This window comes from Aethalodelphis obliquidens, unplaced genomic scaffold (genome assembly GCF_003676395.1).
Source record: "Aethalodelphis obliquidens isolate GAN/ISIS:26980383/991018 unplaced genomic scaffold, ASM367639v1 scaffold3, whole genome shotgun sequence".
In the NCBI taxonomy this organism is placed as follows: domain Eukaryota; kingdom Metazoa; phylum Chordata; class Mammalia; order Artiodactyla; family Delphinidae; genus Aethalodelphis; species Aethalodelphis obliquidens.
In genome coordinates this window covers 55433913-55458357 of record NW_020837947.1, presented here as the reverse complement: position 1 = coordinate 55458357, position 24445 = coordinate 55433913, and the positions used below count along the sequence as shown (strand labels likewise).

At 33.0% G+C, this 24445-nt stretch overlaps 1 protein-coding gene across 1 annotated transcript in view; it reads left to right on the top strand.

The window, feature by feature from the left end:
- The window catches only part of GRIK2 (glutamate ionotropic receptor kainate type subunit 2), a 653415-nt gene that overhangs the window by 608976 nt on the left and 19994 nt on the right, over positions 1-24445 (top strand). Inside the window, exon 15 of the mRNA XM_027089701.1 lies at positions 9731-9956. Within this exon, the coding sequence (XP_026945502.1) occupies positions 9731-9956 (226 nt within the window). The remainder of the gene's footprint in view (positions 1-9730; positions 9957-24445) is intronic.

The following is a 24445-nucleotide window of genomic DNA, read 5'->3' as shown; positions in this document are numbered from 1 at the left end:
TAGTTATTAAGTGCTATGGATAACAATAAAGCAGCAGGCACATCTGTGTTACATTGGAATTGGAATTATAAATAGAGTAAATAGTGGAAGTCCCTTTGGAAAGGCAATGTTTGACCAAAGATCAGAAGGAGGTAAAGGTGTGAGGCATACAGATATGCAAAGGAAGTACAGTCGAGCTAGAGAAAATGGCAAGTTCAAGCACCTAGGTCAGATGTGGCTCTTCTACTTAAGACGTGCCTCAGGGACTTCCCTGGTAGTCCAGTGGTTAGGACTCAGTGCTTTCACTGCAGGGAGGCATGGGTTCCATCCCTGGTGGGGGAACTAAGATCCCATAAGCCGCATGGTGTGACCAGAAAAAAATGTACCTCAGGTTAGTGATTTATATAATCATTGATGCAATTACCTTATACATATTAAATTCATGGTTATCATGATTAAGTATGCATGTTTAGCCAGTGGATGGAGAAGTGATTAAAACTGTTTCTCTCTCCTCCCTACGGCCTACTAAGGTCATTTATTTACTATTTAGAAACAAAGTGTCCATTTTGTGTATATTTTGACGTATATAAGGTTACAGCAGTACAAACATTATGTATCGAAACAACATTCTTAAAATATTTTGATGAGGTTTGCATCATCTCCCTGAAGAGTTTAGAAATCCTGGAAAGGGTACTGGCTGAAAGTGAGAACAATGATTCCTTTAAGAGTTTCAAATGTTGAGGATTTTTTCCCCACACCTATTTATAGTTCAGAGTTTCAATTAGAAAGGAGTGAGAGACCCAGCAAAACTGTAATTGATTTGAATCCTAAAGGAAAAGAAATTATTTCCTCTGACTTCCTGTCATACATCCCCTCATCAATGTAGGTTACACCTCATCTGTCCCTTGTCAAGGCATTTATCACACCATTTCATAATTCTTAGTTTACTTTTCCTGTATTTATGGGACATTAAGCTTTGCTAAGACAGGGGCCATGCTTTGTTTTGGTCTAACCTCTACATGCATAGTGCCTGGCATGGTCCTTTACACCAAGCTGTTGCTCAATAAATATGAAAGAACAAGTGAGTGAATGGGTAAGCAAGTGAATGTTTCCATGTTCCTATAAATTATAAATTATTCTAAAGGTAAAGCCAGAGATATAAGAATATAGTAGTTATATGCTGCAGTCCTAGTAGAGAGTTACTATGTTCCTCCACTGGTTGATCACATAAAATTTGCAATAAGAATAAAATCCTGATATCTTTAGAGAGCTTTATAGCTTGTCGAAGTGACTTTATATGAATTTTCTCATTTATTCCTCATAACATTTCTTTGAAATTTTTAGGGAAGCATTTTGTTAGATATGGCCAAGAAATTGTGGTTCAAGGTCCTCCATTGACCCAGTGAAGTCAAGTTTCCTAATTTTATTTAAATTTGACCAAATGATAGTAAACTATATTGCTGATTACTATTATTTATAAGAAAAGAAAATATTTGACCAGGAAATTTCAAGATATCTCATTTAAAGAATAAAATGCAATGACCAGAAGAATCATCAGTAGGGATTCTGAATAGTGCAGAATGAACTATCAAATCCTGGCTCAACTGCCTCAAAAGGATAACTGCATTTAACTGCACCAAATCACTTTAAACTTGCTGCCCATCCTATTATGCTCAGTCATAATTCTCTCTCTTATTCCTCTATTAACTCTCCGTAATGATGAGAAGAGCAATTCTCTTTCATTGTCTTTCTCTTCAAATATCCTGTTTTAAGAGATTGCAGATGCTTCAAGATAAACTGCCAGAATTATTCCAAGGACTGACAGGTTTGCTAACAACCAATGCTTTCAGATCACTGCACTAGCCTCAGATCCATCTTTGATATGAACCACATATGGCTTCAGTCCTGTTTTCCTGAATTAACTCTAATTTCCTAGTGACCAAGGTCAGATGAGTCCAGATAGGGCTCAGCTGTTCTTACCTAGCACATATGTTCCACTATTGTTGGTAATTTATTTACTGTAATAAAAAATTAAAATGCAAATCTCAGCCAAATTCTCCTTTACCAAGGTCTCCCTTGGTATGGGCTTTTTCAAACCACATATTAGGAATGACTACATGCGACTTTTTCATAACAGAATAATAAATGTTATTATAGCACGTATAACCAAATATTTAAGTTAATATTAGAAACCAAATTGGTAACGTGGACTTTATTGAAAAGGAATGATTTGAGTAAGTACCAATGACACCAAATTTACTTTGGTAATTATGGAAAATCATCATAAATTACTGCCTCTTCTTTTAGTAATTTCACCACTTTCATCCATACACCAGAGTTCAACTAATTCTGCCACACATTATGGTTTAGGTGAGAAAATATTTTTTCATGAATGTTTATTTTTTAAATAAAAATAAATGGGTTCTTAACATAAATAAAGTCTTTTTAAAAGTTACTTTGGGGGCTTCCCTGGTGGCGCAGTGGTTGAGTCTGCCTGCCGATGCAGGGGACGCGGGTTCGTGCCCCGGTCCGGGAAGATCCCACATGCCGCGGAGCGGCTGGGCCCGTGAGCCATGGCCGCTGAGCCTGCGCGTCCAGGGCCTGTGCTCCGCAACGGAAGGAAGTTACTTCAATATGTTTTAGGTGTTGTACTACTTGATAAACTTTTTTAAAAATCTGAGTTGTAGTCAACGCTTCAAATATTATGTATAAAAAACATATTACAAAATAGTACTGGGTTTTCTTTCTACTGTTGATGCTTTGTGGTTATGATAGTTCAAACAAGATTAATATTAAAGATTTTTCCCTCTTATTCAAGAAAATAAGCTTTCCTCTAGAACACACTTAAAAAGTTAATTTTAAATTAACTTCTAGAGGTCTAGCAAATATTTTCTTATCATTTTTAGGGTATCTGACAGGTTTATAAAAATAGGTCCAATGAACACAAGATGGTTTCTAAATTTTAATTTGTATTTGACAGCAATCAAAGTGAATGGGGGAGAAGAATTCATTTGTGTCCTAAAGAATTTAAATCAAAGATTTTTTTTTAAATGGCTTTGAATTTGTAAACTTTGTTGCTTACAATAAAAGATCTACTCCAATGGTACAAGAGTAGCCCTTACTTTATTGGCTTTCATAGCATTTTAGATGGGATAGAAACAAAATTTCAAAGCACTATCCTTCTATCAATATCTTACTGTGTCTAAAAATCTCTCTCGAAAATGCTCAGGAAGATGTTGCCTAAAACCCATTAGATACTGGAGATCTTCAAAGAGCCAGGTAATTTCAGTTTGCAAACTTTATTTTGAATTCTCTCAGAAATGAAAGCTATGTATCCTTAAATTTGGAATCATTAGCTATATGTTTTAAATATTTTAAGTATACTGAATGCTCTTTGTAAAGCACACAATCTTTTGGCATCTGTGAATTTTTAAAAAGTGTTGTATTTCTTATTCTTTGTAAGTTTATTCTTGACAAGAATTTTTTCTTTTATCCTTCTGTTGATGTTTCATAGCCCATGAAAACTGCTATTATAAAAAGACAGTGCCTTATGAACTAGTTTTATTGGTTTTGTGCTGATGTAGCAAAAACCAAATCAACTTACAAGCCTCAGGATTTTGATAAAATAAACACTGCTAAACATTGACATCCTAAATCTGTCTCATGTAACACAGAAGGAAAAGTGTCTTTAATATGAGACACACACACACACACAAAAGAAAGAAATTTATTCCAGTATTTAGAGCAGCGGGGTGGGTTGTGTGAGAAAATAAGACGATTTTATTTCAAACATTTAAAATATGCTTTTCCTTTACAGTGCTTTGATTTTAATATTCACTTCAAGCAATATCTCTGAGACTTGATTTATTTGTGTGACTTTATATTACTATGTACAGCCTAACTAATGATAATACTTAGGACTGTTTTTCATTTTTGCCAAAGAAGTTATTGTCTTGTTATGGAATTAAAATTCTTAAAACCATGATGTCATAAATCCTATCAGCATTTTACTCTTTACAAATCTACCTTCACTGCTAATATTTTTTTCTTATCAAGTAGCCTTAGTTTTCCCATTTGTGAAGTAAAGGAGTGAAACAGGATATTCTTTTTTTTAATTAATTTTTTTGTTTTTAACTTGGCTATACTCTATCTGAATAGTTTCTCTTCTATGCCCTAATTTGCCATTATCTCAATTCTTCCCTTACAGAAAATTATATTTTCTGATGCTTAGTTTATTACCTGACTTTCATTTTTCATATTCCTCTTAAATAAAACCTTCTTCTGGAATGTCTTTCCTAATGAATTTGGCAACAGTGATGCACAGGGCCAAGCTGTGTCCCAATTCCTGAGTCTGTTCTGGTGTTCTATGTAGGTCCTCACTTCTCTGTATCCCTGTGGCTAGAGGACTTTAAAAGAGTGTGCACATTTAGCTCAACAGCTTAGTCTCCATCCACGGTTTTATCACGTCCCTTGGCAATGATCAGTAGCTACTTCACTGAATGAAACTAACCTTAGTCTAACAGGAGAGTCAGCAGAACATAGTATACAGGTCATTCTTTCAACATGCTGCACCTTCCACCTACGATCTTTAGTTCACATTGCAACTTGGTATATCCTTATTTCTAAATAAGTTTACATAAACTTTCACACTCAGCATACAAATATTTGATTATTAATTTTAAATACCTGCTTATTGACCTTAAATGAGTTCTTATTCCTAATCTTTAACTTATACAGCTTCTATCTATTGATTTTAACCTTAGAGATCCTACAGTCTATTTTACCTTGAAAATGTTCAACAATTTTCTATTTTATTAGAACTAAAACTAGCTGAGGCTTCTTATTTCCTCCTTACACATTAGATCTTAGAGTATCATATCAGTATAATTCCACATGTATTTAATATAAATGTTCTGAAATTAGAGGTCAAGCCAATTGCAGTGTTTTAAATTCTCTTTTATTCTACATTTCACTTGAGGTTTCCATTTTTGATATCAGATTTTTAATATGTATTTGTTCTCTGAATGCATTTTCTTTCAACAGAGTCCATTTACATTTTTTTCTTTGCATTTGTGCAGCATCTATTACCTCTCTGAAGACAGTTATGCCATTTTATTTGTTTTGGTCTTTATAATTTAGGTTAGAGACTCACTGCAAGCTCTGGGTGCTTAGTTAAGTGTGAAAAACTATGAGCTTCACTTTAGGGTGATATAGTGGGTTGTTTTGTTGGAAATCCATGATATGTGCCTTTAGATGCAGTTGATATAGTGCAATAATTAAGACTATGAACTTGGTAGCTAATCTGCCCATGTTTGATTCCTGGTTTTGCTAGGAAGAGGCCACATGAATTTAGGCATATTATAAAGCACTCTGTGTTTTGGTTTTCTAATTTTAGAATGGGGACAAAAATACTACCACCTACTAGAAATCTTGTAAAACTTAAAAAATTTTAATACGTATAAATAATTTAGAATAATGTTTGGCACATGCTATTATATGTGCTAACTGCTATTATTACTATTATTGTTGTTATTAATATTATTATTATCTCTTTAGAGCAGTCCAGTTTTGCTTAAAAATATCTTCTTGGAGGAATTCAAAGAACCAAAACGGACAGAATGCTGACTGGTCTCAACATGGGCTGTAGACTCCAACCTCTTCCTTCTGGTTTCAGTATGGGCCCCGGTAGCTCCACTTCCTCCAGTGCACTCTTGTTTTCTTCCCAGAGAATAAAACCTCTAGTCCTTTGCTTGGGTGGGATCGAGCAGTCACCAAGCTGCTCAGAGATAGTTGTTTTTAAGACATTTTTTCAATAAATTCTACTTTTGTTAGACGTTTGATCATTCCGGCTTTGAGAAGGATGTAGAAATGCCAATCTCAGAAACTTTTACAGGGGAGAAGGGGGTCCTAAACGTTGGTTAGCTCAGTTACAATTCATCTATCTGCTTTCCAGCTTCCAAAATTTTGTTTTTGTTGCACCCTATCCATTTCTCTTTTGCCTTGTGGTTTCATGCCATAGGAGAGGACATGTGTTCAAAGATGATATTCAACCTTCCATCTTTGCCAGAATACTCAGTGTTTCTTAAGAAAAATAAAACACAAGCACTTGGGAGTAGTATGCTCTCTTTTTAAAAAATAATTGGAGTTACAAAAATTTCTTACTACTGCATAGTGTGTTTATGCGTACTGTCTTATATGATCCTCACAAAAACCCTGTAAGTTTAGCAAAGATATTTGACTATTATGTAAACTGGAATTAAAAGATTAACTGGCTTGCATAAGGACATATCTTCTATTAATAAGAGATATAGAATTAGTGATCATTACTTCTGGCTCAGGCCTACATTATTCAGAATTTATCTATATATTAGTTAAGTATAGGTAATCAAGTATTTATGAGTGGCCAGATTTATAGGGAAAAAGCCTCGTAATCTTCATATTCAGCCTAAGAGTTTGTTCAGATACTTTCTTCAAATATTTTATAAGCCATCTTAGCTGCTTTAAATTTAAGGGTTTCAGTAAAATTCATGTTGTTCAGATCTTGTGTTTTTAAACCAGTGATGCACTATACCATCTTCACTACTGAAAATGATAAAAGTAATAAAATTGGCAGGCAATGCTAAAGATTAATTTTCTATTTCAACTTTCTGTAGAAGTTAAGAGTTGAATGGCATTACATACCGCACACATACACACATGCAGTCTACAAAGGTAGTAATGGCTTTTAATCTTACTTCCCATATCTTTTCTACACAGCATTGTGTTTCACAGCCATAATTGAGAGATAACTGTGCTCAGTTGGAAATTGTGGTTAAAGAATGGCAGCAAAACAAGCAAGCAAGCCATATAGAATGTGTGTGAGCAGCAAGTAGTCAATATTTCTAAATTGAAATATTTATTATTTGGCTTTTTATTTTTATTATGAGAAACAAAACGATTTGGGTAACTTTTCTATCAAAACCTATTATGCCATATAGGAACAATAGAAATACTTATATTTTCTGCAGACAGGAAAGATGAGTGAACCTGTACAAAAATCATAGACAATAGATTCCAGAAAATAAGAGATACTTAAGTAATAATGGAAGGTAGGAAATGATTAATAAGGACCTACTGAATAGCACAGGGAGCTCTACTCAGTACTCTGTAATGGCCTATATGGGAAAAGAATCTAAAAAGTAGTGGATATATGTATATGTGTAACTGATTCACTTTGCTGTACACCTGAAACTAACACAACATTATAAATCTACCATACTCCAATAAAATTTTTTTTTAAAAGATAGGAAATGATTAGTTTCAAAATGAATATAAATAGTACCTTCTAGGAAATGCTCATAGAGATAAAAAATCAGTGCAGTAAAGTGTTCCAAGAATTTTATATAAAAATATATTTTTTAAAATCCTTATTTTGTCAGCTGAAGGTTAGTATTGTAGATTAGACATTTCAAATGTAAAATAACTAAATTTCACATTAATGTAAAATTAAACTATACATTTGTAAAGAATATATTAGAAATATATCTTAGTTTGTTGGGTGTGGGTTCTGTTAAAAAGATTGATGTGTTTACTTCATTAACCACAGCAAAATATTAATAATGGATACATTCATGTACTGTTAAAAATGTAATTCTCTTCTTTTAAATTGTGTTGCATAATGTTTAAACTAAAATTTTCTTTTAATGTTAAAAAAGAGAAAGACGTAATTATACTATTTAAATGATTAGTGCCATTGTAAACATTATATTCTCCCTTTGTTTTGGACAAAATTACTAGTCCTCAAGTTTTTATTTAAATTAACTCTTCAGTGATGGAACATGTTATCATGAATTGAAAATCATGTAACTAAAGCAATAAAATGTATTTATTGCTAATGTTCCTATAACTAAAATAAGGCAGAGAATTTAGGAGATTTATGAACAATACAAGTAAGAATAACTTTTTGTACACTTTTTATCTCTGCTTGATTTTTGGCCTCAATGAGTACACCCATGTTATGATATTACACTATCAGTCTCCATTAAAGATGTTACATTTTAAATTGTCAAGAAATGAGCATGTAATTTTGATTACATAAATTTTTAGTATTACATTTTTGGATTGTGTTTATTATCAGTCACAGATTCACTAAATCAAAAACTGTATCCAAGTTTTTTTTTTTTTTACATAAAATCTCTTTAATCTGCAGGTGAGCTCTGATTTTGATTCTATTTTGTATTTTGGCCTCACTTAATCCAAAACATTAGGAGAAAAATTCTTTACCTTTGAAAGGAAATGAACTTGTTCTAGCTATCCTCATTATGTTACTAATTTGGATAGCCAGATACATCTTTGCAAAATCTCACTATTGGTCTAAATTATTCCAATAAGAATTTCATCATAGTCTTAATTATTCCTTTCATTTCCCTTTTCTACTCCTAACATTTGATTATTTTACTTGAAAACAACTGACATGCCTCCATAGCTGCCCAAATTTGTAATCATATCAATCTTATTCTGGGGGTTCTAGCCGCCTTCGTTCCCATTTTAAGCCACTGGCCTTTTAGCATGTTTTAGTGTTCATTGGAGAGCAAAGGTTTACACGTCTACCCTTTCTTAGCTCTAAAGATAGTTGTTTTTATAAAGCACTTATTGTACCTTTAGGTATTTTTCCCCCCAAAATTAAGGTTTTTCTTCCCATTTTATCATTGAAATAATTCCAGAATTTTTCTAAATATTACTGTGTACCTACCTTTTAGTGGAAGGAGTAATATCGCATTTATGTCCTGGCACATGTAGGACTAAATGCACGCTTAAGCTGCAAAAGATTGCATATCTATTTATTTGAAAATAGTTTTGAATTTTCATGACAGAGCAACCAGTATGGTGAATATCCTTGTGTTTATTGTTGCAGTATTATTTTTTGTGATTGTATAAGAATTAAACTAAGATAAAGGTTTCACAGACGAGCTTTCCATAAGCAGATGCTAACCTTTTTCCTGTTTATGTTTTACCAGTGCCTTCTGAACAAAACCCATTTCTTTCCTTTAGCAATTGGTCGTACTGAAGCCCTACTGAGAATTTCCGGTTGGATGTAAAAACTCTTCTATTTTCTTGGTCCAGGAATCGTTAGTTAGTAAGACCTGAATGATTGATTTCCTGTTGTCCTGAGGCAGGTTAAAAGAAGTTCTGTGGTGTCCCGATTGTGTCTTAGCAGAAATGTAGTCATTCTTATTTGTAATATCCTTATTTGTAACAAGTTCCTCTCATCTCTTCAACCTATATCTGTATGTTATCCTTGGGGGATAATGTAACATCTGTCTTATAGTCAACTGAATTCGGGGGGAAAAAAAAAACCTCTTAGTGTCCAGTGTCTGCATCTTCCAAATTTGATGTTATAGTAATGTTGAAGGATAAAATTGTACACATGAGATATTCATGTGAGATACAAACACAAAAAACCGTCCTTATTAATCTTATTTTCTCTTGTTTATTGCCTCCTATGATTTACTAGTTGTGAACTTTTGAACATCAGGACATTTTTTATACATTTGTTAAAGAAATCTGCTCTATACCTGGAAATACGATGAGGAATTGCTATGAGAAATGTTTTTATACAGATTTTGATTGTTTTGTGGCTTAGTATCACTGTTATTACTAATACAGTTATAAGGTAGGATGAGCAAACTAAATATGGTCAATTTCATCTAAATATTGTAGGATCATGTGGAAACTAAGAAATGTCTTTCTTATGTATTTTATTTTTCCCCAGAAATCAAAAATCTCCACATATGACAAAATGTGGGCCTTTATGAGTAGCAGGAGGCAGTCCGTGCTCGTCAAAAGTAATGAAGAAGGAATCCAGAGAGTCCTCACCTCTGATTATGCTTTCCTAATGGAGTCAACAACCATTGAGTTTGTCACTCAGAGGAACTGTAACCTGACACAGATTGGCGGCCTCATAGACTCCAAAGGTTATGGCGTCGGCACCCCCATGGGTAGGCTTCATGTCAGCCACTTGTTCTTTGTTCATTAATCTTAGTTGCTGTGAAAATGGAAGATAAAACAATGCCTCCATATGCCATTAGGAATCTTGCTTCAAACAAATGTATCTTGCTATGTTCTGAGACTGTATAAAGTCAGGAAGATATTTGGACATCTGCTTCTAAAGGAATAAGTAACAAAAGGAAAATGGTCAGTAGACATTTTTACTGTATCAGTGTTGAAAACATCCACAACAACCCCCCCCCCACAAAGGACCTTCTCAATCTTACACTTAAAAAAAGTTTTTATGAATAAAGTTTTGCAACATTATTTTTTCAGATTGGTGGCTTACAAATATTGTATTTGACTTAGTTAACTAAAAGAATGAGCCACAAATGGTTACTGTGAATAATTATTTTATTTACAAGAGGTATATGTTTATTTAAGAGGAATAGCAGACTATTTACCAGGAACATATCTAGAATATTTTACACTAGGATTGATTAGTTTTAACATTCTCTTTCTTCTATATGACAAAATTCTTTTCAATAATAATCATGGAATGAAATAATAATAATTGCCACAAAAGACAATGAAAATTTTCATTTATTGAGCTTCATATTTATGTATAATGTATATGAACATGTATATACATTCATATGATTAATGAATGTATAAATACATATTACAGTATATATGTACATGTCATGGGCATAAAAATGGCTCCCACAAAATGTCCATGGCCTAATCCTGAGAACATAAGAATTTATTACCTTTTATGACAAAAGGGACTTTGCAGATGTGATTAAGTTAATGATCTTAAAATGGGAAGATTATCCTGGATTAACCAGGTGGGTCCAGTGTAATTGAAAAGGTCCTTAAAAGAAGGAAGCACAAGTGTCACAATTAAGAAGGTATCACAACAGAAGTAGTGAGAGAAAGAATGTGCTAGTCCACCTGGGCTGCCGTAACAAAACACCAGAGATTGGGTGCTGTAAAAATGACAGAAATTGATTTCTCACAGTTTTGGAAGCTGGAAGTCCAAGATCAAGGTACCAACAGATTTGGTGTCTGATGAGAAGCTGCTTCTTAGTTAATAGACCAGGAAGGAACAAGGAATCTATCTTGAGTCCCTTAAACAAGAGCACTAATCTCATTCATGAGGGCTCCACCCTCATGACCCAATCACACCCCACTGACCCCACCTCCAAATACCACTATACTGGGGATTAGGTTTCAATATATAAATCTTGGGGCCGGGGGACCCCATGGCAGGGAAGGGGAGGAAGAGAGAGAGAGAGAGATTGATTTGAAAATGTTACTTGGTGAACTGAAGATGGAGGAAAGGACCACAGCCTAGCAATACAGAGGACCTTTAGAAGTTAGTTTAGGAGGCAAGGAAACCAATTCTTTCCTGGAGGCCACGGAAGGAATGCAGCCCTGCAGATACCTCACTTTTAGGACTTCTGACCTATAGAACTATGGGATAATGAATTTGTGTTATTTTAAGCCCCTCAATTTGTGGTAATTTGTTATAGCGGAAATAGGAAACTGATACAATATGCAAAGAAAACAAAATAACAGATTAACATGTTTTTATTACATCTTTTTTTTTTTTAAAGAAAGGGGAAAGCACTTACAGCTACTCACTGGCTATACAGTAATGAATAATGACACTATAATTTTTCTGAGCCTTAACTTCTGCAAATTTTTAATGACTTTGTCAAAACGGATCTTCATGTATTTGTGTTTAATAAATGGTATAGTCATATTTGTCCAGGTATCATTCATAATTTTATTACTTTTAATTTTGAAAAGTTTCTTTCTAACATGTATACCATAGTTAGAAAGTTGGGCACAGATTCATAAAAATCCCATTTCATGATAAATTCCAGAAATTGCAATAGTGTCCATGTCTTTGTTTCTTTGGGATCATTTCTAACAACTTTCAAATGTCTAGGAAGTCCAAAAATTTTCCACCATAATGACTTCAAAAACTTCAACATTAAATTCTTTCATATTAGGTAAAGTTTACTCAAATTCATTATAGCTCAAAATAGTTTGAACTGGCTTTGAGAGAATTTTGAGACATTCGCTCCTGTAACATTACATATTCCTGCAATTATATAGTAGACTCAAAATAATGATTGCACAGTCATTGTGAAAGCAAAGCAAAACAAAACAAAAAAACAAGAACCTTAAGTTCTTGCTCCAAAAACATGCAAGTGTAGCTGAGCTCACATATCTTGGGGGAGTGAGCTGTATAATGAGAATTCTCCAAATTAGTTTCCAAGTGGAGTACAATGTTTATTAAAGAATAAGAAATAAATAGATGCTAATTCAAAACTCAATAAGAGTTGGGCTGTTAAAACTCAATAGTAATTGTTTAGAACCTGGATGAACAAAAGATATTTTCAAGAGAGGAATATTTTACTTTTGACATGTTTTGACTTGCCAGCGCCGGGTGACAGTTGTTGCTATTATTGTTTTAAAATTCTCTACACAAAATGAACCCCCTTTATTGTTTGCACAGGGAAAGGCCATCCAAAGCTTTGCCATTATTATGCCAATGTATGTATTAATTCAGAAGTTTTCTAATTAATTCTAATATATAAAAATGCTTGAGTTCTCATAATTATAGCTTAAGAAGCACTTCTTTTCAAAATGCTTTAAATTATACTTATATTCACAGTAAGGCTTGAGTTTATTGCCACAGTTTTGTGTTGATGGAGTGTTCAAATCCTGGCATGCTCCATAGTTAGATCCCATATGGCTCTTTGCCTAAGAATTACCTAAAGAACTCAACAACTTCATGAGTTGATGTACCATTTATTCAGAATTTGTGATGAGTAACTTTGATAACTTTTCAAGCGTACTTGTACTCATTTATGAAAAGTTATATGAACAAATTTATGTTTTAGAAAAGAGGCTGATAATATGCTCTAAAGTATCATCATGTAGTATTTTGCACACTGATATTCTAGATTTAGCCTTGTCAATGTGATCTTAGACAAGTGACATGAAATTTATAGCTTCTAAATTTCTTTCTTTTTTTTTAATTAGTAAAATTACAGGGTGAAACTAGGAACACCTAAGGTCTATTTAATGCTAAACATAATAATGTTTCAGATAATGTACTTGACAGAGTCCCAGAGTTTGATTTAAAGTGGGCTAGAAACTACGTGGAGAAATATGATTAGCTGATGTTTTCAAACAAATTTTAAAAATCAAACACCTTCTTAAACACTTATGAGAGGAATGGAAGCAGTGATTTGATAGGTTCCCATTGCCTCACAGTTTCATTTGGAAAGAGCTGAAGAAAATAAATGCATTTTTCAGTGTTGTTTCTGGAAGGAGTGAGATTCCTATGTATCCTTACCCCCTCCTCTTTTAGTTTACATTGCGTGGAAGAGGGCAGAGATTTTTGTCTGTTTGTTGTAAGCCCACACAACAATAGTGCCTGCACTCTGTGGACCCTCAATTATTTGTTCAACAAATGAACTCTACATATGAAAATATGATGGTGCAGCAAGATTTATAAATACAGAAAACAACTTTTGGAGCTAAAGATCAGCATGGCATCTTATATTACTCAATGCGATGACCTCATTAAACAAACCTGAGTGACTGAGGGTAGTGAGAATTGAATAAGATTTGGGGAGGATGTTTGAGGACTTTAGAGTATAGCACAGATATTCTTCATTAATATTAGTTACATAATAGCACTCATAATTTCAAAATTTCTAGAATAAAGAAATTTGACTTATACTTAATATAAAACCTTAACTTGATGGGGTTTTTTGGTTTGTTTGCTTTTTTGTGTTGTAAATACAATGTACCAACGTACCAGGAATGTCTCTTATCATATTGTTTTGCTTTGAGGAAATGCTTGTTACGAATAAATCAAAATAGTATATTATATAATTCTCAAAACTCCCTGAGATATTTCAGATGTGAAAGCTATTTAAAAAAAGAAAGATAACAGTTAAATCAGTTCTAGGGAAGCTGTTACAGTTTCCTGGAAACATACAAATAGCAATTTTTGTTTTCTCCCTACCCCTGACACTGTTTACTGAAAGATATTGACTTACAGGGAAAATATAAAACAATTCAAAATATTAATAAATGTATAAACTATATAACTTTTTAAATGAAGGAAAATACTGGGCACAGCATTTGGAATTTCTATTTCTTCTCATTTTAAGCTTATCTTATATATGAGAGAAGGAAACAAATTAAACTATAAGGCTTAGGGTGTAGATTTTTTTTTCCTTTTATCTGTTCAACTCAGCTGATCAGATCCACTTTTGCCTTCTGAAGAAAGCGTAGTTATTGCAGAAAATAGTCATTGATACAGGCAAGGTCACTTGCATGAGAAACTTAAGAAATCAAGTTGAATTATATATCTAAGTGGAATCATTTCTTCGTAGTGTGTAGTTAGTTTGGTATAATAGTGTAATAAATTCGTGTTTTCATTAAAATTAATTTTTAAAAATTAGGTAATAGCACATAATAAATTTCTTTTATAGGACTTTCTTGGACTTTTAATGTAAAATTATCAGTACATATTAATAAAAATTCAAAGCATCTAATAATACTTTGGCATAGCAAAATTATAGACTAGGAAGAATATTTTACCATATTCTTCTTTATTTTCATTGCCAAATAATATTGAATTTAAATTTATTAAAATGTCTCATTACTAAAAGTTGCTTAACACATTTAACATACATTTTGTTTCTAGCCAAATTCTGAATGAGATAAATTTGAACATAATAATTTAAATTTGAAGGGATTAATATTCAAACCACTCACCTGTAGGTATTGCAATATAATTTTTGTTTCTCTTGTTCAGATAGTTTTCTTCTGTTTGACTTGATAATATTGTTCTTAACTTTAGTGAATTATATTTTATTCACTCATAACATAGTATAAAATTAAAATGATTTTGAATATCCAATACATTATAAGTCTTAACTCATATAACTTCATCAAAGAAGTATAATCTAGAAAGAGGCATTTCACACTTTACCCCCTCAAATATGTCTGAGAAAAAAACTTCAGGCAGTAATTTATGATTTACTATGTCATAGCTCTGCCAACAATATGGCTTTCATCAATTATTACTTAGTCATTAATAAATGCAATGACATGCAACTCTAGAACTTGAATGAGATTCTGACTTACCATAAATTTTCAACCAACATCATAACCTGCATTTCTCAACTAGTTAATTAGCATTTGCCTTTTATATCATCTTTTTCAAGCATATTGACAATTTTTTGTAATATGTCATTTTTACTTAGTTTTAAAATTTTGTTTAATTATAAGCCAAAAAATAAAAAATAATGCATTTAGGTGTGAAAAAGTAAAGGTTATTTGAGTCTCTTTCCCAGCAAGAGTTAAGGAGATGAATCTATTCAAAGCAGAGCAATATAGGCTCGGGTTCTGGAAATTTAGATCAGTTCCAGAAATTCCCCAGGATTTTGAGTTTATACCTGCAGAAGCCATAAACTGATATGAAAATTCTGTCTTTATTAATACTGCAAATGTGATCAAGGAGAGGAACTCCCTTTGCTTTGCTTTTATTGTTGCTCAGACTTTTAGATATTGTCATAGAGGTGTATGTGGTTAAGTGCAGGAGGGTAAACAGAAATACTATGTCTCTTTTGGAGTGAATATTCAGAAATATTTCAAAAATTATACATATTTTTCTTTTTTCCCCCAGAAGTCCATGCGTCCTTTTAACCTGCTAGGCCTCCTCCTGTGTGATTCATCTAGGGGCCTGCCATCACCATTCATCACTCTGAGTGTGATGATTACTGCCCAAACTGTTGTGAAATCACTGAATGACTCAGATATAAGCTATTTAATTAGGGAAGCTCTGTTTACACAAAAATACCTTAGTGGAGCAATCAACAATGATGTGAAGGTAAATGCTAAATAAGCATAGACTGGTTTAATTAAGCTTGCGGTGACATTAAATCCCTTTCGTAGTTTTCCTGACTGCAGCAAGCAATGTTATTTTAATGTGATATTTACTGTATGGTAGATTTTTGAAATTGTAGGTGTTCTTACTCATAATACATTAACTGAACTTCCTTTTCATTCATTAGAATTTTTAAAAAACAACAACTGGATGGGGTAAAGCAAAAAAAGCAAATCACAGCAGTTTTCATTAAGGAATGTTTAAAATGTGTGAGCATTTGCAGTCTTACCTTTTAATTCACCATAGGTGATAATCTATTTTAGCCGAACAGGGAGCGTTTCTACTTAATGGCATTTTCAGCTGCCTTGCCTCCCTTCTGACCATCCATACTAAAAGCCTTCTTGGCTTCTGTCTTTGGAACGTTGAGTGCACAGGGCGCTTTGAGGGCTAGGCAGACTCAGCAGTCCATGAGCTGGTAGGAAAACAGCAATCTAGAAAAAAATCCATTAGGGCCAGTTGCTGTTATTTTGTTTTGCTGTGTTCAATTTGGTAGAAATATTGTAAAGTGTCTGAAGGGTCCCATTAAAACTATTTCTGTTTTTAACAGTGAGCTAGTGGCACACTTCATTCATTTATTGGTGCCTCCCAACTTTAATAACATATGGGGAGCACGAGTCAGCTGAAAAGGGGACGGAGGAAATTCTGCTCACGTCTGTGCCTATCGTCCAAGATGCTAAAATTTTCTATAATCTTATGTATCCTCATCTTACTTCTGGGATTAAATCAGTAGTAGGTTTCAAACAGTCCATGAATAATTATATCTGTGAACAAAATCCAAATTAAATTACTTATATCATAGTCAGAGAACTACTAAATACGTGTAATACATGAAGAATGTAATAGGCAGTGTAGAGGTGAAGTAAAGATGAATGTAAAGAGTATATTTATAAATCCTTTATAATACTAAGGTTAAATTTAATGACAATTTTATCAGACACAAAATTGTTATATACATTTTTCTTGTATTATATTTACTTATGTAATTATAAATAAGATGCATTCTTGCTTCATAACTGGATTTTAATGTTACCTTTATAAACTAATTTACAAAATATTTTATATTAATGAATACAAAATAGCTGTAGCCCTATTAGTAATTCTTAAGTAAGTTTTATCTCATTATAATGCCCTTACACATAATCAGCCTAAAGTAAAAAATGTTACAATAGGTTGTATCATGGACTCTTTATGGTAGAAGGATACCACACTGACATATGAACAATGTGAAATTTCATTCTTCACTTCTATTTTCTAATGTTAAATGCATGAGATCTCACTGCTTCTTCATTTCTTGTTATTTGATAAAGTGAGAGATGTAGAATTGGTACTGAGGGAGAGGTTGTTTATTTAAGGCAGATGTTGGTGTTTATAAAAATAGAAATCAGTATGAAAAGCATGTTTTTTCCCTGTTTTGCTCACCATCCATTTCTAGAATTCCCAATTCATCATATAATAAGTACTGTAATATTCATCATTATAGATGCATAATATTGCTGGCCTTCAGTTCTTCAGCTTTACAGAAATGAATGAATACATTTGTCTTGATTAGTTGAACATAATGCACAAAAATTGATGCAAATTATTCATCTTTCTGCAGGTCAAACCTTCCATTAAAATGCATTCTATTTTTTTCATTGCATAGGCAGCATAATTTTAATGCTGGTGAAGTAATTTTGCAAGTCTAAATCGAGATCTAATAATTTTCAGAGCCTGAATTAAACAAACAAAAAAAAGCACCAAATTACCCCTGTAGAAGCTGTATTTTCCTGGCATATTTGTTAAAGTCTTAGATTTCATGTCACTGAAAACAGATGAGTCTCAGTAAGCTATGCCTGCTCCACAGACATCATCAACAGACTCTGCAGGCTAGAATCTAGGAAGCGTCCACAGGGAATTTGATGAATTGCGAGCACCAGTGCGAGCAACCTTCATGAATATTGTAAATGCTGATGAAATGGGACCTAAACAATGAATAAATGGATAATTCTCATGAAAACAGAGTTCCGATAGACTTTATATGCAAACATTAGAACATTAATTCATTTTGTTTGTGTCTTGTGGTGATTACTCCAAGGCCATGGGTTCAAATCCCATTATAGATTAGTTAGCCAGAATGACTGTGCCAGACTGTCATTCTTTGGTTAGCAAGACTAAGTAAGATCAATGAATCACTCGTATTGGGGAAAAAATAGTCAAAACATAGTGGTGAAATGTATAAGCACTAAATTCTGAAGATGAATGCTTTGCATTTGCTGGCCCTCATGTGAAGGCATATTCTTATCATGCTGTATAGAATATGTGGCCTTTGTAGACAGATGACTTATGTGCAAATCTTAGTTCCACCTGAGTGTCCTAGGTGTCCTAAGTGAAGTTACTATGCCTCCCAGAGACTCAGCATTCTTATTGGTAAATGGGTAGAATCATGTCTACATAATTAGATTGCAATAAGGATTAAACATCAAATTTATAGTATTTGGATCAGAACATATGCACCACAAATAATTCTGAAGGACTGTTCTGAAGAAATATTTTATAATAAGTAAAATGATGTATTTGTGGTTTTTAAGTCATTTGCATTTTACCCTTTTTCTCTCTATTCTTTATATTTTTAGTAATATTGAATGTATTGTAGGTAAGCTGTATTGTTAATATGATCCATTCCTAACTAATTAGAAATCATTTCCTATGGAACCCAACCAGGATTTTATCATCAGCCAATCAAGTATATTGTATTTAAATAACCATGATTTGGTTACTTAGAAAGTTATTGACATCTATTATAAAGATGAGACAATTTCTGTTGTTGGGCATTATATAAATAAAGTTTTTCCTTCTCTGAACATTTCCTGAATGTTTAGTAAACAGAGTCCAAGACATATTCAGAGATTATCTCTGAAGACATGTATGTTTCCTTTTAATTTTGTCAATCTATAAGAAATTTTATCACTCTTCAACCTGCTTGGATCTGTAAAATAATGATCATTAAATGATCATCATCCCCTTTCTTAAGGAGATAGACTTGGAAAAACAACTTTAACATCAAATAGAGAAAATAGAATATTGAACACAAACCACTAGTCTGTTATTTAATGTAGGGACTCAGAGTGGTAGAATTCACTGAGAACCAAAGTTCAGTTAGGCCAAATTGAAAAAGGGACTTGAGCTCTACCTTAAAGGATGGGTACTTTACTCTCCTGAAAAAGTTATTCTCTCTCCCAATTTTGGGATTCTTGAAGATTAAGTAGATTGAGGATTTTATTTAAAATGGTCCAACTTTTATAATTCATTCATTAAAGTTTAATATTGGACTTGGGAAAAAACACGATAGTAAAGAAAGTATTCCTGACATTTCCACTCTTACTGCTCTTCAAATGATTATTATGCAGATGAAAAATTGTAAGAAAAGCAGCGTTTCTAGAATGAAACTATTTCTGTTTTCATATTTTGTGTCAGCATTACATGATTTAATACCCAGAGAAGAAATGTGACTACAAATCTACTTCACCAGCCGCTTTTAACTAGTATGTATGAAATACGTCAGAACCAGTGAAAATAGTTTACTGTTTCATTATGTGCTGATAACATTTGCCCTTCTTATCCTTTTTCACATAAGTCAAAGAATATTCAGAATATGAATAAAAGGCAAATGGCTAAAATACATAATCTATAATATGAATTTTTTATTGATACATTTTGTATACCTCATATAACCATCTCCTTTTGTGATCTTAGATACTTAAATTTCCTCCTGAGGATTCTACAACTATTCCTTTAAGTAGAATGCATTCAAGTTACTTTTCTATAGAGGTCATACCACTTTGAATTTTAACGTCTACAACAAAGAAAAAAACCTCAACCTCTATCCAATTTAAGCCAGTTATAGATTTTGAATATAAGTACTTAAAATTTCTTTAAAAATTACTGTATATTAAATGTCCTGGGTGGTACATGCACTTGATGTCTATATACATTTGCTCCATAAATCCATGTAGTCTCTACTTCACAGCTTTTTATCTCTCTTCTCTTATTTCTACATTAACAGTGTCATTTATATTTGGTTCCATTCCGCCGTGACATCCTGAAGTTAGTTCTATCCTCTATTATCTAGAAGAAATGAACAAAGTGGGTGGGATGCTCTTACTATCATTTTCCTTTCTCATATATACTTTTCTAAACCAATAATGCAAATAGAAAGAAAAATAGAGGAAAAGCAGGTGAAAGGCAGCCAAAGAGAAAGAAGAGTTATTGTCCCTACTCTTCTTTTCAAAGTTATGAAGGCTTTTTTGTGTACCTGATCAGCAGACTAAGATAGTTCCATCTGTCACGTGGTTCTACAATATGGTGTTCTTTATTATAATGATCCTCAAACTTGTAAAGGTTATTCACATATGTGTTTTGTGTTGCAGTGAAAACTCTAGGAGGGCAGGGCTCCTATTACATTGTTCATCACTGTATGCCTAGAATCTAGCACCTGTGTATGTATATCTAATAATTAATAGTAAAAAAAAAGATGCATGCATGGTCCTTGCCTTTGGGACACTCATATCAATCTAGTAGGAAAAGATATATAGCAAGACATTGGAATATGATGCACCAAATGTACTAGACTACCTGCAATGTGCTATGGCACCAAAGAAGAGGGATCCTGTGTATCTCTGTGGCAGCCAAGGAAAAGTGTGCAAAGATCATTGGAGGAAGTATGGAAACAGGATTCTCCAGGCAATGGGAAATACAACTTTGTAGTTTGTATTGCTGGCATGTTAGGTGTGAGGAGAAGAGGATAAAGTCCGAGAAGCTTGTGTTAGGTTGGAGAAAGGGATTGTACGACATCTTTAGGAATTGAGGTTGTATTCTATAGCTTTAGAGCACCATTAAAAAAAATTTAAGCAGGAAAATGATGTTCATAAATTTCCAATGTGGAAAGATTACTAGGTATCATGGAAGACTGATCAATTTAGCTCTCATTTACCATTCTGTGATTAAATGTTATGGGTTGATAATTTGTTTTCAGGATGAGATTAATCTCCTTTAATTTTTATGATTATCACTCATGGATTCCTTATACTCCTATCATATTGAGATTTTTCGATAGAATACCTTCAAAAGAAAATACAAAGAGTGATGACAGTAACTTCACACCAGTTTAGCTTTTATGTAATAGGAAATCTGAAATGGACCCCATGGAGTGTTTAGTTGCTACATATATTAAATGCTTCATTTGAAATAAATGTATTATAGTTATTAGATATAGATTAGATAAAGATATATAGTTTGGGTTCATAAGAAATGACTGAGGGTAAAATTGCAGGCATGTATGACCAACTGTTAAGTAATTAATATTTTATTTATGCATGTATTCATTCCAGAAATATTGTCTTCACTGTGTGCCAGGTGTTATACTAAGAAAGGAAATACAACACTGTCCTTATGAAATTTACAGCCTGTTAGGGTAAATGAGCATTAAACAAATAGTCACAGAAATTATTTTTTAGTTACAAACTGAGATAAGTTCTATAGAGGAGAATAACAATGATGCTTGGTATTGTATAACAGCATTGTTGACTGAATATGGCATGAAACTGGAAAATAGCAATTTAAAATGGAATCTGAAACGTAAATATAAAATTTGACTTAGCACTTCTTAAAAACAAATATGGGAGAGACAGTGTCCTAAGAGATAATAAAACCCATCTTTCACTGAGAAAAAGGCTCTAAGAAAATGTGGTCTGGTTCCAATTTTATTGGAAGATTTTATCATGGAAATGATGGTAAAAAGAGATAAAGCTCTATAAGTACCCAAAATATGTTGTGCATTTAGGGCACCCAGCACTCATCTCAGCATAGGAAGCAGGGAACCATTTCATAAAATATAACATTGCCAGCAGCACTGTAATTTAAGAAAGAAGGTTGATGGCTCCAGCAGATAGCCTCAGATCTTTTGTGCTCGCAGGTCTTTTACTTATTAAGGCACTGGCCAAGGCCACTGACAGTTGATATAAGTGCAATGACGGCATAAAAATTTATAAACTTATTTGTCACCCAAACTTATTCTAGATGGTTAACACTAAAAGTGTGAAACAAGTCTGTTTATGAACTCTATTTGTTCTACTGAATTTAATAAGAACCTGAGAAGGTGTCAAATATCAGAAGTTCTGCCTTAACATATTTTGACTATATCATAATGGATATATCATAATGGATTCAGTGTTTCATTCAAAAAGCATTTGTTTAATGCTTATTGTGTGATAGGCGCTGTGCTAGATGCTGGATGAAATAAGATGAATAATGGATGGTTGATTACCTATAACTGATAGGTAGTCTGATTTTTAAGTCATTATTTAAAGGGCTTCAAGTATTTGAGTATGTGTCTTAGAAACATTTATCAGATTAAACACTTTCAAAGAAGAGGAATAATTAAGGAATTTTTGAAGCTTTTTGAGGCAAATCATTGATATAATATACACTTAGTGATTATAGTATAGTCACATACCCACAAGACGTGTAAGTTAGTATTCTTCAGAAAGTGCAAGAAAGTATACTTGGAGAAATGACAAGCTAGAGGAAACTTAAAATTATGAGTAGTCTACCTCGTAAAAATATCTTCCCAGACCCAAAGAAAACAAACACCAGGATGTTACCTAATTCTCTGTCATACACAGCACATAATATCATCATGATGAGCTGAAATAACTATGAAATATAAAACAAAGGAAATTAAAGTTCTTTAGGAAGTGGGCAGTGGGGATTTGTCATTATAAGTAACGGAAATACTTAGCCAGCCCCTTAGAATTTTAACGAAATATTTAAAGGATTTGGGTGCTATTAGGAAAAACAAAAGCTGTGTATTTTCCCTCAAAATTGGTTTCATCAGTTTTGATATACAAATATATTTAAATAATAACTCTTGTAACTTTTGTCCCTCAGAAGTATTTTGTAAAGAGACTTAAAAGCTGGGCATGAAGACATGTCTTAAAGTAAGTACTGTGACGCGAATTCTTACGAGCTGATGCTCATGATGCATATGGAGCTAATAGATGAAAAAGGACGTGCAAAAAATCTGCTACTTGATCAGCAGTGCTGTGATAATGTGTAACTTCAAAGCTAAGCAGGGACAAGCAGGAGATCTAACAAGAAACAACTTATTTTTGACAGAGAGAGCTGATGCAGTAAGAGTAGTAATTATTGTTATCTAAGGCAGTGCTTTTCAAATTGAGGTTAAAATAAAATAATTGACAGGGACATTAATAGATATGAATGAAAAAGTTCTTCCACTAAAAATAAATATAATCATTTAAAATATATTTTTTAACTTTTTCCTTTGATGGAGAGATGGAAACCTTTTATTTTGTTAACGTATAATGTGAATTTACAAAAGATATATTTGTTATGGAGTATTCTTCAAGCTTATCTGACCAATGAATTCTTTAAAAGTGAAACACAGAAGTACATTTCCCAAAAAGAGAAGTGTGTGGGGAAAATCCAGTTTAGGAAATATTGGTCTAATGAGATTTAGAAAGAGATATTTATAGAAAGCAAGAGTGATTTTTTTTCGGACCTTTGTAATTGATTAAAGCATGCAGAAGCTTGATTTGAAAGTAAGGAAACTTCTGGCAGTATGGATGGGATATCTCCAGTGTGTGTATGGATAATGTGATTTATTTCACTAAAGCATGGTAAGTATTAGACTTGTTGTGCAACCTTTAAAGAAAAGCTATTTATCAATCACTAAGCCTCCTCAAGAATTAAACGTAATGCTAACTCCATTTCCTTTATCATTTCTATATTATCTAGATGTACTGAATAGGATAAGGAAAATGTTTGGTACATACTTACATTGGTGTGTTTGTAAAGAGCATGAAAAGGACAATCAAATGAGCAAATGAATAAACTATGTGTAGTAGATTTAGACATTAGAACCAAGTATGTATAACAATGTGTGTATTCCATTCTATAAGTAAGAAACATCAAATGACAGAAAGGAAGGGGAGGAGGGAGGGGATGTGGGAGAGGAGGGAGGGAAAAGAAAAGAGAGGGGGAGGGGAAGGAAAGGAAAGGGAGGAAAGGAAACAAAAAGAATGTACGAAAAAGAAGGAAGGAAAGGTAACAAGGAAGGTAGGGAAGAGGAAGGAGGGCAGAAAGTAAGGAAGAGAGGAGTCAATTCAATTTGATAAGCCCAGCAAGTTGGCTCTGAACTACTTGGTGAGATTTGTATTAATTGTTTATAACAAATCACAGTTTATTTTCCTAAGGAGCTTTTAGTCAATTTGTTGGGAGGAATGTTAATGAAATTATAATTTTATGTAAAATTCTTTGATCTATGTAAAATTCTTTGATCTATGTAAAATTTAACATTTAGGGACATTTGGAGATGAATTTTTTTATCGAGGAAATTCTGAATAGGTGCATTTGTAGGTTTTATTTATGCCCACACATATACTGCTGCTGTATATCACTCAAAACTGCCTTTATGCCTCCTTCAAGTGTTCTTCTGAGCCCCACGTCTTATGCATCTGA